This window comes from Balaenoptera borealis, assembly GCF_965194805.1.
Source record: "Balaenoptera borealis genome assembly, chromosome: 1".
Lineage (NCBI taxonomy): Eukaryota > Metazoa > Chordata > Mammalia > Artiodactyla > Balaenopteridae > Balaenoptera > Balaenoptera borealis.
The window spans coordinates 163,585,165-163,600,615 of NC_138860.1; the positions used below are offsets into that span (position 1 = coordinate 163,585,165).

The 15,451-nt window shown below is 41.1% G+C and overlaps 1 protein-coding gene across 2 annotated transcripts in view; it reads left to right on the forward strand.

The window, feature by feature from the left end:
* Window positions 1–15,412, forward strand: part of SF3A3 (splicing factor 3a subunit 3) — a 28,051-nt gene extending 12,639 nt beyond the window's left edge. For both annotated transcript variants that reach the window (XM_082388662.1, XM_082388661.1), the window contains 5 exons: window positions 833–997; window positions 1,092–1,202; window positions 2,347–2,437; window positions 14,116–14,171; window positions 15,107–15,412. In XM_082388662.1, the coding sequence (XP_082244788.1) occupies window positions 833–997; window positions 1,092–1,202; window positions 2,347–2,437; window positions 14,116–14,171; window positions 15,107–15,184 (501 nt within the window). In that variant the 3' untranslated portion in view covers window positions 15,185–15,412. The remainder of the gene's footprint in view (window positions 1–832; window positions 998–1,091; window positions 1,203–2,346; window positions 2,438–14,115; window positions 14,172–15,106) is intronic.
* The last annotated feature ends 39 nt before the right edge of the window (window positions 15,413–15,451 follow it).

Sequence of the window (15,451 nt, forward strand, 5' to 3'; positions counted from 1 at the left end):
CCATTTATTGGTACCTGTTGGTTTCCAGACATTATGCTAGATCTTTGGATACAGTAGTGAATATGACACAGCCTCTTGCCCTCGAAAAGCCCACTTTGCAGCTGAGGGCTACAAATAACTGCAGTATAATGTGACACCTGCTGTAGTACATTGAGATTGAGTGTTCTGAGTAGAAAGAGGGAGATAAAAATGTTCCAGGTAGAGGAAACAGCAAGCAAGAAGGTAAAATACGATGAAAGGAAATAATGAGGAAACCAGCGTATATGGGTGTGCCTTGTAAGGGAGGGAGTGGTCAGAGAAATTCGGAAAGTTATGTTGGAAATTGGGACCTTGTCCTTTAAGCAGCAGAAAGCCAATAAAAGTTCTTTAAGCAAAGTGCACCATTAGATTGGTTTTTTTGAGCAGAAAAATCTGGGAACAACATGGAAGCTGGACTGGAATGAGGAGAGACTCAGGGCAAGTTAGAAGGTTGCCATCTTGGTGAGGACGGTAACAGTGGGAAGGAGAAGGAAGGACCGGTTCAGGAGATATTTTACAGTTGGAAGAGAAGAGACTGTTCTCTGTTGTTCTATGATAGTTCGTGGCCTCAGGCGAGTAACTTAGGCAAGTGCTTTATGAAACCTTTGACTTTTTCCTTTAGGATCAGGGAAGAATCATTCCTCTGCTGATGAGGAATTCTGATTTGAAGACAAGACTTTCTCTTTGTTTGACAAGAAAGAAAGCCTAATCCTTGGAAGCGAGGGGTCAGCAAGGGTTATAGCAGAATAGGAAAGTTCCCTTCTTGTCCTGCACTGTTCTCTGACTTCCCTTTTCATTTATGGGCTTGGCTTAGGAACAGCGACACCTCACTCATGAAAATGTGCAGCGCAAGCAGGCAAGAACCGGAGAGGAGCGAGAGGAGGAGGAGGAAGAGCAGATCAGCGAGAGCGAAAGTGAAGATGAGGAGAACGAGATCATTTATAACCCCAAAAACCTGCCCCTCGGCTGGGATGGCAAAGTCAGTCCCAGCGCTACCATCTTTCCCTCATATCCCATTTTGGAAGCAGATGCAGACACTAGTCTAATACTGTTTTTTATCTGATTTCTTTTAGCCCATTCCTTACTGGTTGTATAAGCTTCATGGCCTGAATATCAACTATAACTGTGAGATCTGTGGAAACTACACCTACCGGGGTCCCAAGGCCTTCCAGCGGCACTTTGCTGTAAGGAATTCAGAGCCATTTCTCTTGGACGTTGAAGCATGAAACATGAGTCTTTTAGAGAAGAGGATAGGAGCAGCCTGAGAGGATCACTAGTGTCCAGAGCCTAAGAGAATCAGAGAAGGAGTGGATCTAAAGTCCAGCATGTGGCATTTGGCCTCTGGCACCAGTGCCAGCCTTGGTGGTGGTAGTACCTGAGGTGGTTTCTGGAGGCATCCCACCACTCTGCTGTTTGAACCTCATTTCTGTTTCCTCTTGCTTGCTCTTTATTTTTCTTTTTGCCTCTCTGACTCCTTGGTCATTTCTCTATCCTGTTGCTAGTACTCAGGACCAAAGAAAGGGCTGACCGCCTCCTTCTTTGGGTCTTAAATGGACCTTTGCCTCTTGAAAAAAAGAAACAAAGAGGATGACATTTATCAAACTATTCTTGAGAGAAAGCATTATCTGGGTGGTACTCCAGTAAGTGAACTCACCCTTGTTTTGTTTCTGCCTTCAATTCTTAGTACTTGGAAGGAAATTTTACAGAATGGAAGACTTGCTAGATGTAGCCAAGGATGGCGAATTTATATGAACTCCTCTCTCTCTCCCTCAGACGTACATATTACTAATTGATCCTGGGGTCTTTTCCGCCAAGCTCCTGTGTACTCTCTGAATCTTTCTCAACACCACCTCCAACGAATTAGAATTGGTATCCAGGGCCCATGCCATTTGCTGTCCCTGAGCCAGAACTGTCATTCCATCAGCGTCTCTTCCTGGTCTCTTTCGTGTCCTTGCCTGTATCTGATAAACAGTCTTCTCCTTTACTTCCAAAGATGACGCTGACCAGCCATCAGTAACGCTTACTCATGCTGGTGGGGGGCGTTGCTTGGGAGGTGACTGGTGAGTTGTGGTCTTGACACAGGTTTTGTCTGGATCTGGAATCTAGGTTTTTTATAAACCAGCCCAGTGAGGCAAACAGTGCAGTGCTGCTTTGAAGTGACGGCCTCTTGTCAGTCACAGCCAGCTGTCTACAAACAAGAGCCACAAAAGGAACGCTGCCTTTAGGTGGAGCCTTTTGCAAAGGGTCAGGGTAGGGCTTATGAGTAGAATGGAGTTAGTGCTCAGTGTTCAGTCATCCCATTTCACATTGTCCTCTTGCTTCTCCCAGGAATGGCGTCATGCTCATGGCATGAGGTGTTTGGGCATCCCAAACACTGCCCACTTTGCTAACGTGACACAGATTGAAGATGCCGTCTCCTGTAAGTAAGCTTTATTGTTCCTGAGGTCAGGCCTACAGTTCACTGTCCCGATACCCTGGTGTGTCCAGGCCTAAGAGCAGTAGGTTGTGGATATGTACAAACTACTACAGTCCTACATACATTCACTGCTTTTTGAGGGGATGAATTAGCCAGCAGTACTGATTCTTCCTCCCTTGAGAAGAGCTCTGTGCTGACTATAAAACAGCTTTTTGTTTTTTTCCCCCTCAGCCGTGCCGTGCGGCTTGTGGCATTTTAGTTCCCCGACCAGGGATTGAACCTGGGCCCTCAGCAATGAGAGCTCGGAGTCCTAACCACTGTACTGCCAGGGAATTCCCTAAAACGGCTTTTAACTGGGGTCTGTGAACTCCCCTGTATGCAAGATTTTGAGTGAATGGGTTTATGTATATTTTTTGAATTGATTTTACTATGTTAACTGCAGATATGAAGAAAAAAGTAGAAATGGTCTCAGTAAACTTATTTCTGAGGTGACAGGGCAGTTACCCAGCAACAGGGCAGCAAAATACCTCTTGGAGAAAAAGCCAAGTGCAGCGTGTGTCCAGGAGTGTGTTGTTGAAGCACCCAGGGACCTCAGTCAGGCTTCCTGTTTGCCTGGCAATGGTAGCTTTTGCCATCTTTCTCACGGGCTGCTTATTTTCTTTCTAGTTGATCTCTTCTCTGTCATGTTTTCACTGTTAGTGAGTTAGACTGTGAAGAACGTGATTTTACCACTCCACTTTGTTAAATTTCAGGCACTGCCTGTGCATATCACACTACTCCACTGCCTGTTCAGCTAACTCCTTTGGTTCCCAGCTCTGGGGTTGTTCAAATCCTCCATGTCAGAGCCAAGTAAAAATGACCTTCTAAAGAGCTCCCTGATCCCTGATTTAACCTGTGGACTCTGGGGACTCTTTCATTGAGTTTTTTGTGTGAGTCAGCTTTGGGGACTCCTCCTTGCTGTTTTTTTTGTTTTGTTTTAATACTTTTTTTAAAATTTAAATTTATTTATTTTATTTATTTATTTATTTTTGGCTACATTGGGTCGTCGTTGCTGTGTGCGGCTTTCTCTAGTTGCAGTGAGTGGGGGCTACTCTTTGTTGCCGTGCACACGCTTCTCATTGCGGTGGCTCCTCTTGTTACAGAGCTCGGGCTCTAGGCATGCGGGCTTCAGTAGTTGTGGCGCACAGGCTTAGTTGCTCCGTGGCGTGTGGGATCTTCCCGGACCAGGGCTCGAACCCATGTCCCCTCCATTGGCAGGTGGATTCCTAACCACCGTGCCACCAGGGAAGCCCTCCTTGCTGTTTTGTCTGTCTTTATTCATTTACAAGTTGGGATATACAGTTCCTCTAATCAGAATTTAAATTTATCTTGTTATCAGATTATCCAATTAGCCTCTTCATTTTTTGCCCTTCACTCTGTTGGGAGGAAATTAAAATAATAATGAAATGTCATAGAATCATAATGCTGCATTTTGAATGCAGTCTCATTTTTAGATGTATTTTCTAGCTGCATATAACTAGTAAATAGATCACCGTTCATTTTTGTGTGTATTTTCTTTTTTTTTTTTAATGTACTTATTTTATTTATTTTTGGCTGCGTTGGGTCTTCGTTGCTGCGTGCAGGCTTTCTCTAGTTGGCGGTGAGTGGGGGCTACTCTTCGTTGTGGTGTGTAGGCTTCTCGTGGTAGCTTCTCTTGTTGCGGAGCATGGGCTCTAGGTGCACGGGCTTCAGTAGTTGCAGCACGCGGGCTCAGTAGTTGTGGCTTGTGGGCTCTAGAGCGCAGGCTCAGTAGTTGTGGCACACAGGTTTAGTTTCTCTGTGGCATGTGGGATCTTCCCAGACCAGGGCTCAAACCCGTGTCCCCTGCATTGGCAGGCGGATTCTTATCCACTGTGCCGCCAGGGAAGTCCTTCTCCTCTTCTCTTCTCTTTTTTCTTTTCAATATTTATTTTATTTATTTGGCTGCACCGGGTCTTAGTTGCAGCATGCAGGATCTAGTTCCCTGACCAGGAATCGAACCCAGACCCGCCGCACTGGGAGTGCAGAGTCTTAGCCACTGGACCACCAAGGAAGTCCCTTGTGTGTATTTCCTTATGTCCTGCAAATTGCCTGAGTTAATTTATTACTTCTGATACCTTGAAATTGAACTCTACATTATTTTAGGCTTACAATCATGCCAACTACAAAAACAAAGGGGATGTTTTAATTAATTTTGTTCCGTGTATTTATTTTTCCTAAGCATTGCCCCCAAGTCTTATGTTAAATAGAAGCAGGCAATAAGTCCTCCTTCCCTGGATGCTGTTTTTAAGGACAATGGTGATGCAGCTACACTAATTTTAAAACTGGCTTATGATTTTATTATCACATTCCTCAAAAGAAAGATGACAACATTTTTACTACTTTTTCTTTTATCAGGCCTTGAATAAAACAGCATTCCTGAATTATTTCATACTGGCTGGGTGGTAGATATTCTTTTAATGCAGTTTTTTTTGTTTTGTTTTTGTTTTGGCCACACTGCGCGCCATGCAGGATCGCCAGGGAAATCCCCATCTGTGCATCTTCCTTTTTTTTTTTTTTTTAATTAATTAATTTATTTATTTATTTTTGGCTGTGTTGGGTCTTCGTTTCTGTGCAAGGGCTTTCTCTAGTTGCGGCAAGCAGGGGCCACTCTTCATCGCCGTGCGTGGGCCTCTCACTATCGCAGCCTCTCTTGTTGCGGAGCACAGGCTCCAGACGCGCAGGCTCAGTAGTTGTGGCTCACTGGCCCAGTTGCTCCGCGGCATGTGGGATCTTCCCAGACCAGGGCTCGAACCCGTGTCCCCTGCATAGGCAGGCAGATTCTCAACCACTGTGCCACCAGGGAAGCCCTGTGCGTCTTCTTTAGTGAAGTATTTGTATTAGACTTGTGCCCATTCTTTCTTTCTTTCGATGCATCGGGTCTTAGTGGCAGCACGTGGGCTCAGTAGTTGTGGCATGTGGGCTCTAGAGTGTGCGGGCTTAGTTGCCCCGCAGCATGTGGGATCTTAGTTTCCCAACCAGGGATCAAACCCACGTCCCCTGCATTGGAAGGTGGGTTCTTAACCACTGGACCACCAGGAAAGTCCCTAATGCAGTTATTTACCCTGTGAGGATTCTTTTTAGAAGTTTTGTTTTTACATTCATAAATAAAAGATGTGCTTTTTGTTTTCCTTTCAGACACTTGTCAGATTTAGTGATCAAAACCATATTTTTGTCATAAAATCAATGGGATTACATGCTACATTCTCTTCTGTCATTTGAAACTTTAAATAGAGATTACTTCTTCATACAAGGGGACCACTCTGAGAAGATTCTTTAGTTAATAGCCAATACAATTCCTTGATTTATTATGAAACTCAATATTTTTAAAGTAGGAAACTCAATATTTTTATTCTGAGTTTTACTGTTTCCTCTTTTTATTGACTTGAATTTTATTTATTTTTTTATACAGCAGGTTCTTATTAGTTATCTATTTTATACATATTAGTGTATGTCAATCTCAATCTCCCAATTCATCCCACCACCACCACCCCGTTACTATTTCCTTTTTACTATTATTTTCTTCAATCTTGTTTCTTTGTGCTTTTTTTAAGTCTATAATCAAGAACTTACTTTTTTTTTGAGGTATAGTTGATATTAGTTTCAGATGAATAGCATAGTCACTCAAAATTTTTATAGATTATGCTCCATTTAAAGTTATAAAATATTGGGGAATTTCCCGGTGGTCCATTGGTTAGGGCTCCATGCTTTCACTGCCGAGGGCCTGGCCCTGGTCCCTCTTCAGGGAACTAAGATCCCATGAGCTGTGCAAAAAAAAAAAAAGTTATAAAATATTGGCTATATTCTCTGTGTTGTACAATATGTCCTTGTAGCTTATTTATTTTATACATTGTAGTTTGTACCTCTAATTCCCTATCCTTATCTTGCCTCCCCAACCCTTGCCTCTCCCCACTGGTAACCACTAGTTCTCAGTATCTGTGAATCTATTTGTTTTAGTATCTTCATTTGTTTGTTTTATTTTTTAGATTCCACATGTGATAACATACAGTACTTGTCTTTCTCTGTCTGACTTATTTCACTAAGCATAATGCCCTCCAGGTCCATCCATGTTGTTATAAATGGCAAAATTTCATTCTTTTTTATGGCTGAGTAGTATTCCATTGTATATATACACCACATCTTCTTTATTCATTCATTTATTGATGGACACTTAGGTTGCTTCCATATCTTGGCTATTGTAAATAATGCTGCTATGAATGTTGGGAGTGCATGTATCTTTTTGAATTAGTATTTTTGTTATCTTCTGATATATACCTAGGAGTGGAATTGCTGGATCATGTGGTACTTCTGTTTTTAGCTTTTTGAGGAACCTCCATACTGTTTTCCATAGTGGCTGCACCAATTTACATTCCCACTAACAGTATAAGGGTTCCCTTTTTCCATATCCTTGTGAACATTTGTTATCTGTAGTATTTTTGATGACAGCTATCCTGACAGGTGTGATGTTTCATTGTGGGTTGTTTTTTTTTTGTTTTTTTTGTTTTTTTTATTTTTGGCTGTGTTGGGTCTTCATTTCTGTGTGAGGGCTTTCTCTAGTTGTGGAGAGCGGGGGCCACTCTTCATCGCGGTGCGCGGGCCTCTCACTATCGCGGCCTCTCTTCTTGCGGAGCACAGGCTCCAGACGCACAGGCTCAGTAATTGTGGCTCACGGGCCCAGTTGTTCCGCGGCATGTGGGATCTTCCCAGACCAGGGCTCGAACCCGTGTCCCCTGCATTGGCAGGCAGTTTCTCAACCACTGCGCCACCAGGGAAGCCCCATTCATTGTGGTTTTGATTTGCATTTCTCTGATGATTAGTGATGTTAAGTATCTTTTCATGTGCCTGTTAGCCATCTGTATGTCTTCTTTGGAAAAATGTCTATTCAGATCTTCTGCCCATTTTTTAACCAGGTTATTTGTTTTTTTGCTGTTGAGTTGTATGAGCTGTTTACATATTTTGAATATTAATCCCTTATCAGTCATATCATTTGCAAATATTTTCTCCCATTCAGCAGGTTGTCTTTTCATTTTGTTAATGGTTTCCTTTGCTGTGCAAAAGCTTTTAAGTTTAATTTATTTTGCTTTTGTTTCCTTTGCCTTAGGAGACAGATCAAAAAAAATATTGCTACAATTTATGTCATAGAGTGTTCTGTGTATGTTTTCTTTTATGAGTTTTATGGTTTCTGGTCTTACATTTAGGTCTTTAATCAATTTTGAGTTTATTTTTGTATGTGATGTGAGAAAATGTTCTCATTTCATTCTTTTACATGTAGCTGTCCAGTTTTCCTAGCACCACTTTAAAAAAAAAAAAAAATTATTTATTTATTTGGCTGCACCAGGTCTTCACTGAGGCATGCGGGATCTTTAGTTGCAGAATTCGAACTCTTAGTTGCGGCATGTGGGATCTAGTTCCCTGACCAAGGATCGAACCTGGGCCCCCAGCATTGGGAGCATGGAGTCTTAGCCACTGGACCACCAGGGAAGTCCCCCAGCACCACTTACTGAAGGGAGTATCCTTTCCCCACTGTATATTCTTGCCTCCTTTGTCATAAGTTAATTGACCATAAGTGTGTGGGTTTATTTTGGGCTCTCTATTCTGTTCCATTGATCTAGGTGTCTGTTTTTGTGCCACTACCATACTGTTTTGATTACTGTAGCTTTGTAGTATAGTCGGAAATCAGGGCGTGTGATACCTCTAGCACTATTTTTATTTCTCAAGATTGCTTTGGTTAGTCAAGAACTTTCTTCTTTTTGTTCTGTATTCTTTCTAATACAGGCATTTAGAACTCAATATCATTCTGTTAGGGATCTATTGGAAATATCCATTATTGTATGTTATACTTAGAACTTTGTTTATTAAAGAGGTTGTTTCTGAGTTTTAAAGAATAATTCAGTAATTATTTTTAAAAGCACTGGTTTTTTCATTCTGTTTCATTTATTTCTGTTTTTCTTGGTCCATGCAGTAAGTTACAGAATTTCTGCCTTTAGAATGTATTTTATCTTTGTGTCCAAGTATATAGTCAGTGATTTGTTAAAGATTTATGTATACCTGAAAGGAAGTATGTCTCTCCACCTGTAGGCTGTTTAATTTTCCTGCAGTTTTCAGGTTTTTAATTTCATACTTACATCTATTTGTTTTGAATTCTGATAAAGACATGTTTACGTTTCCAGTTGTAATTAAGCTTTGTCTCTTGCATTTCTGCCAGTTTTGTGTATATTTTGATTTGTGTTATTTGAGCCACATAAACTCAATATTGTATTGTAACCTTATTGATCACTCCCATTTTCTTTTTGAAATTCCCATTACCTGATAGCTTGTTTGTTCTATTGTAATAGACTTAGACCATTTCCCCAGTTATCAAAATTTTGGCAGCAAATGTGGGCTCTTTTTTACCCCAGTCATCAATGCTCATCCTTGTATAGGGATATTAAGCTCTTTACACTCAGTGTATTAATTGATCTATTTATATTTAACTCCTTTGCTGGAAAGGTTATCTTGTTAGATTTCTCACTTACATATATTATATAGTAGACTTGAATCTATTTCTTTGAGACAGTTTTCTAACATTTCTAACTTTAATGTTTCTTTTTTTTTTTGGCTGTGTTGGGTCTTCATTGCTGCGTGTGGGCTTTCTCTAGTTGCAGCAAGCAGGGGCTACTCTTCGTTGCGGTGCGGTGGCTTCTCTTGTTGCGGAGCATGGGCTCTAGGCGTGTGGGCCTCAGTAGTTGCGGTACACAGCCCCTAGAGCATGCAGGCTTCAGTAGTTGTGGTGCACAGGCTCTAGGGTGCACGGGCTTCAGTAGTCGTGGCGTGCAGGCTCAGTAGTTGTGGCGCACAGGCTTAGTTGCTCCACGGCATGTGAGATCTTCCCAGACCAGGGATTGAACCTGTGTCCTCTGCATTGGCAGGCGGATTCTTAACCACTGTGCCACCAGGGAAGTCTTTTAATGTTTTGTCTAATAGTTTCTTTCTACTACAAATTTCTATTATTATTAATATGTATTATTAGTTGAGTTATTTATAGGAGGTGATTATATCTGGATGTCCTGAAGCAGTGTAAATTCTATACGTCTTACTCTCATAATGATTCCGGAGACATTATGTCTTTAATCTTATATCTATCAATATCCTTATCACCTTGTTTATAAAAAGTGTTTTTTCTGCTTTCAGATTCCCATTATCTCTTTTATTTCACTTTTTTTAAATTGAAGTATAGTTGATTTACAACATTATATGTTTCATGTGTACAGTATAGTGATTCAGTATTTTTAAATATCACATTGCATTTATAGTTATTATAAAATATGGGCTCTATTCCCTGTGCTATATCCTTGTAGCTTATTTATTTTATGCATAGTAGGTTTTACTTCCATTATGTCTTGTCATGATCTTTTTCCCTAGGACTTGGTTGATGGATTCTGTCAAGTTTTATATGTTTTCATATGTTCTGCTTCAAGGGTAAAGTTGGTTCAAAACCACATTTCTGATATAGTTTCATGTGATGGTTAAGTGTGCAGACTCTGGAGAGGCCACTGGTTAGGGTCCAAATCATGGCTCCACTGCTTACTTACTGGCTATGGGACACAGGACAAGTGAGGTCTTTTAGTTCCTTATCCATCAAATGTGGGTGGTAATAATATTGATATATCTACTTCAGAGAGTTGTCTCAAAGTTTAAATGAGATAATGCAGGTCAAGTGCTACAGCCTGTCTGACCACAGTGTAGAATCTATTCAGTGAAGAAACATAAGCTGCCATCATTATCAGCGTCACTTGTGGGCTCCTCTGCAGAGTCTGAGGCGTGAGATCCAAAGTCACCTTTATCTTTTCATTTGGAGTTTAATCTTACTATTACTAGCTACCATTTACCAGGTGCCTGGTGTATGCCAGGTAAATAGGAGATTTTTACACTCATTTAATCTTCAGAACAACCAGTGAGGTAGGAGGTCCCCCACATTTTCCAGAAGAGGAAAATGAGGTAAGTTTTTCCAAGTCACATAGCGTTTAAGTGGAAGAAAGCCAGGGAGCAAACCCATGTCTGTTCTACAGCAGTCTCTTCTCTTTCCACAGTGCTATCCTGCCTTCTTTTAAATCACCCTCATCAAGTAGATGTTTTTGAGTTGATCATTAAGGGGTATTCCAGAAAAAACTTCATGCATTTTCTCTTTAGCCACACAAAGATTTTTAGAAAACTTAAATTTTCTTCCAGAATATTATTGGCAGGTTCATGATTTTTCCATTATCCATATTGTTTTCAATATTTATCTCCTTATTCAGGTGTCTAGGCTTATCAATTTCTCTTATATGCATATTATTATTATTACCACTTCTTTGATTTATTGTATCATTTCCACACATCATGACTTCCCTTGAATATTTGTAGGTTCTAATATTTGTAGGTTCTCTACATAGCATTTGTACTTTCACTTCTATCTCAATATCACTTTCTCTTTTCATCCCCCCCCCAATAGATCATTTATAGATTTATTACAAATTTATCATCACCTTCCCCCTCCCTTTTTTTTCCCAGGGATTATTCCTCCCTTTAAGTATCTTAGATTAACTCTCTGTCTTCCTTTCGGACTTTCAGTAACAGATAGATGGTTATATATATCTTGACTCCCACAAGATCATGACAGACTTTATCTCAGTTGTCTCACTAATAGTAGGCACCAATTAATTATGAAATCAAAGTTAATTCTATTCTGTAGAGTTTCTGCAATTTTTCTTCTTTTCCTATGGGTGGAATAATTATTTTTTATTAAACCTGGATTTTGTGTGTGGTTTTTGGGTTTGGGGTTTTTTAAAAGCATCAAAACTAGACATCTTAAGGATTTTTGGTTATGAGGAAGAGAACCCATTAAAACCTAACTCCATGCCCTCCGTCCTGTTAGCAAGTATATGCTTACCCAGCTGTGCTTCCCTCTATATGTATGCCTTTTCCACTTCCTTGTGTCTTCTCTTTAAGCCTTAGCTCACAATGAAGACAACTCTAGCCCTTGCCCTGTATGACCTTTTTCAGTTTTCAGAGCCTGCCATCATCCAGCTCAGTCTCTCAGTGTCCCAATTTCTAATATCTGGGAAAGACAATAGATAGGCGCAGCTGGGTCAGGTGACATCTGTAGTCCAGTCAACTGTCTTTTCAGTAGCCGGGAGCAAAAATAGCTACTTGTTAGACCAGGACTGCTCCTTCCAGAACACCTTGGGAAGATGTGTTCCCTAATGGGAGTGGGCAAGGAAGTAACCATTGACACAGCTGTCACACTGGATTTACTTGTCTTTGTTTTAGATCATTCTGTTGAAGTTTTCCTTTTGGCGCTTTTAGCCAGGAGGGAGAGATTCAGTACTGTCATTTAAGTTACAGTAGGGTTTTTTTTTGTTTTTTTTTTTTTACTTAAATGAAGGATTTCACTTATAAATTTATTATTTTAATCATTCCATTGTTCCAGACTTACGATTTTTTTTAAGGTGAACAAAAGACAGCTAAGAAAGAGCCCTATGGAATTGCCACCAGAGATTCCCCATTTAGGTGGTTGGTCACAATTGACCAATATTCACTAGGTATAAGTCTACTAAACTAATAAACTAATAGCATCAGGTTCAAATATCACCATCTTGTTTATGGCAGTATCATGAGAGTTACAATGTTTTCATGAACTCTAGGGACATTGCCTATGAGAGCAATCGCTTTGCTAAAATCATGATATCCTGTGTCTATACCTTTTATCGAGTCGGCACTATCCCATCAAAAATAGGAAATTCAAATTAATTTGCCTCACTTATTCTTAGTGAACCCACGCTGGCGCCCAGAGGTGGTTCCATTTTTTTCTAATTGTTTTCAGATTCCTCTGAAGAGTAACATCTCCCTCACTGCTCCAGTTTCCTACATCCACTTTTTTCTTTGAGAAAATCATGACAGGGGCTTCCCTGGTGGCACAGTGGTTGAGAATCTGCCTGCCAGTGCAGGGGACACAGGTTCGATCCCTGGTCCGGGAAGATCCCACATGCTGCGGAGCAGCTAAGCCTGTGCGCCACAACTACTGAGCCTGTGCTCTAGAGCCCATGAGCCACAACTACTGAGCCCACATGCCTAGAGCCCGTGCTCCACAACGAGAGAAGCCACCTCAATGAGAAGCCTGCACACTGCATCGAAGAGTAGCCCCCGCTTGCCGCAACTAGAGAAAGCCTGTGCGCAGCAACGAAGGCCCAACACAGCCAAAAATAAATAAATAAAATAAATAAATTTATTAAAAAAAAAACTAACCACCCTATATTTCCGGGCCTCTCACCTTCTGAGATGGCCCACACTCTGTCTTAAAAAAAAAAAAAAAAAAAAAAGGAAATCATGACAGCCTTTCTGATCTCTGGTATTTTAGAACCACTCTGGGTTGGATTCCTGAATGGCCTGCACAAAGAATATGATAAGGCCCTGCCCTGGCACGTGGTAAATTCTCCATTCCTTTGTAATGTGCATATTATCTGGACCTGAAGACTTCAGCTAATTTAAGGCAATTAGCAAGGAAGGAAAAGATGATTAGTTGAGTGCCTGTACACCAGACACAGAGCTAAGCACTTTCTTATATGTTGTCTCATTTACTATTTCTTCACCCATCTTAGACTTCAACTTCCTCTATAGGATATACCTTCTAATCTTGTCAAGTTTATTAATTCCCTAGTGGTCCAGTGGTTAAGACTCCGCCTTCCAATGTGGAGGGTATGGGTTCGATCCCGGGAACTAAGATCCCGCATCCCGCATGCCGTGCGGTATGGCCAAAAATTTTTTTAAGAAGTTTGGTAATCTTGTCAAGTTTAGAGGTTGTTCTACTTGATGGGAAATGTGAAAGCATATAAGAATCAAGTAATTGTTCCTTTTCACTGTAATCTTAATATTTTATCATCTTATCTCTGTAGCAGCAGACCTGTCCCATCTGCTCCACGTAGCCCTTTGTTCTAAGGGTGCACCTTCCTGACACCATTCTTACAGGTTTAAGTTGTTCTTTCCCTAGTTTTGTTATCTGTCCTGTCTTTGTACGTGTTTGATCCTCCCTCCCTCTGAAGTTATGGTGGTGTCTGTAGATGTCTTCCCCTTTTCGTGATCATTGGAATAATTAGTTATTTAACTGTCAGAATTCTCGTTTTAATGTCTTCAGTGTTTGTTGAGCCATCTTATCTTTCAGACTCTTTGGCCATGATATTTCACTTTTTTTTTTTCCTCTGAAGTTTTTGAAATATATGCACCAGACTTTAAATAGACATATTTGACAATGTCTAGTGTTCTCAGTCTCTTCTATTATGAACTTTAATACAGTAAGGTCACTTTTTCCAATAATTCCTATATGTTGTACCACATTAGCTTTTTCCTTTGAGAGTTATCAGTTCTCAATTCTAAGAGGTCTTTGTTTAGATTTGATCCAAATTTTATTTTACAGCAAAGAAACATTATGGTAAATTTTGCAATGAAAGGGGTTTGTCCACAGGCGATCCAGAACCAAAATTCCAGTTTGGGGCAGGTAGAAGTCTCAAGGGCAGGCACTCAGGGGGATCCTAATGCGGGATGTGTTGTAACACCTTGTACCCAGTAGATACTCAGTGGAATCTGATTGCTGATCATTTCTCGTCCTGCAGTGTGGGCCAAGCTGAAACTGCAGAAGGCATCGGAACGATGGCAGCCTGACACTGAGGTGAGTGCTAACGTAGCATCGGGGATAGCATCAAGAGACAGAGCTCCCTCACCACGTAGAAGGGAGGTGAGAGATGGTCCCTGGTTCACTGCAGTAGCAAGTGTAATGTGACAATATCTATAATTGGCTCTTGGCTTGTAAGCCTAATTCATTTGTGATATTAAATTAAATGCGTCAGACTTTAAATCTGTGTCTTAAGACAGGGCATATTCTCCCACTGAAATTTTGAAGTGGCAAGCAGGAGTGCCCTGTGTCTTGTCCTGCCGTGAGGATTCATAAGCTAAGAAGTTGAGACTCCATGTCATACGTTAGGTATCCTTTGAGGAGAGCATCTGATGAGAGATGATCTTCTCATGTGGTGGGGAGGTGTCCTTGCTGGTCTTGAGATAGTCATCCTGGACAGAAGATTTCAGAGATGAGGAATGATGTGTATGTGAGGTATGGTAGCTGCTGCTTCTCTTTTAGGTCAGTGGTTTTCAGTGTTCCTTTTTTTAGCAGCAAAGCCTTTTTCAGACAGTAATGTAGAACTCCAATAAACAAAATAGAAAAAAGCAGAACTGCTCTGGATGTGGAGAAGCTCAACCTTCTTGGCCTTTCATCCCCTGTAGTGGTCTCTTCGGCAGAAGCCTAGGATTCTTGGGAACCATTTGAAAACCATGTCTTAAGTGAGCCTTTCTCAACCAGGGTTCCTCGTCTTAAACACAGAAAGTGATTTGAATGAACTATTTTCTCAGATATCCACAAGGATCGGTCATAATCGGTACCATCCTAGATGTCTAATAGATGCTGTGAGCAATACAGCAGAACCCCAGTTGAGAAAGGCGGTCTTAGATGAATGGCATGGAATCAGGCCAGGGTGAGCTCAGGTATCCAGAGGTTGGCTCCAGACATTTCTCCCAGGAGGTGTAGCTAATGGTGTTCCTCTTCCCTTTTAGGAAGAGTATGAAGACTCCAGTGGGAATGTTGTGAATAAGAAGACGTACGAGGATCTGAAAAGACAAGGACTGCTCTAGTGTTCAGGGATGTGTCTCAGCAGCGGGGCTAGCCCAGTCTTCCCTAAGATCTGCTTTTTCTATTTCTCCCAGCCAAATGCTCCTAAAGACTCTTTGCTACTTAGTCTTACGGACTAGCATGCATCTTGTAGAAGCAAGGCATGCTGGCATATTGCAGGGTTGAGGTGTGTTTTATCTTTGTTTTATATTAAAAAAGATTCTGTTGGAAAATAAAACCAGCCCTTGTTCTGAATGTGTCTTGTTCTGAAGCCCGGGATTGTGTACTAA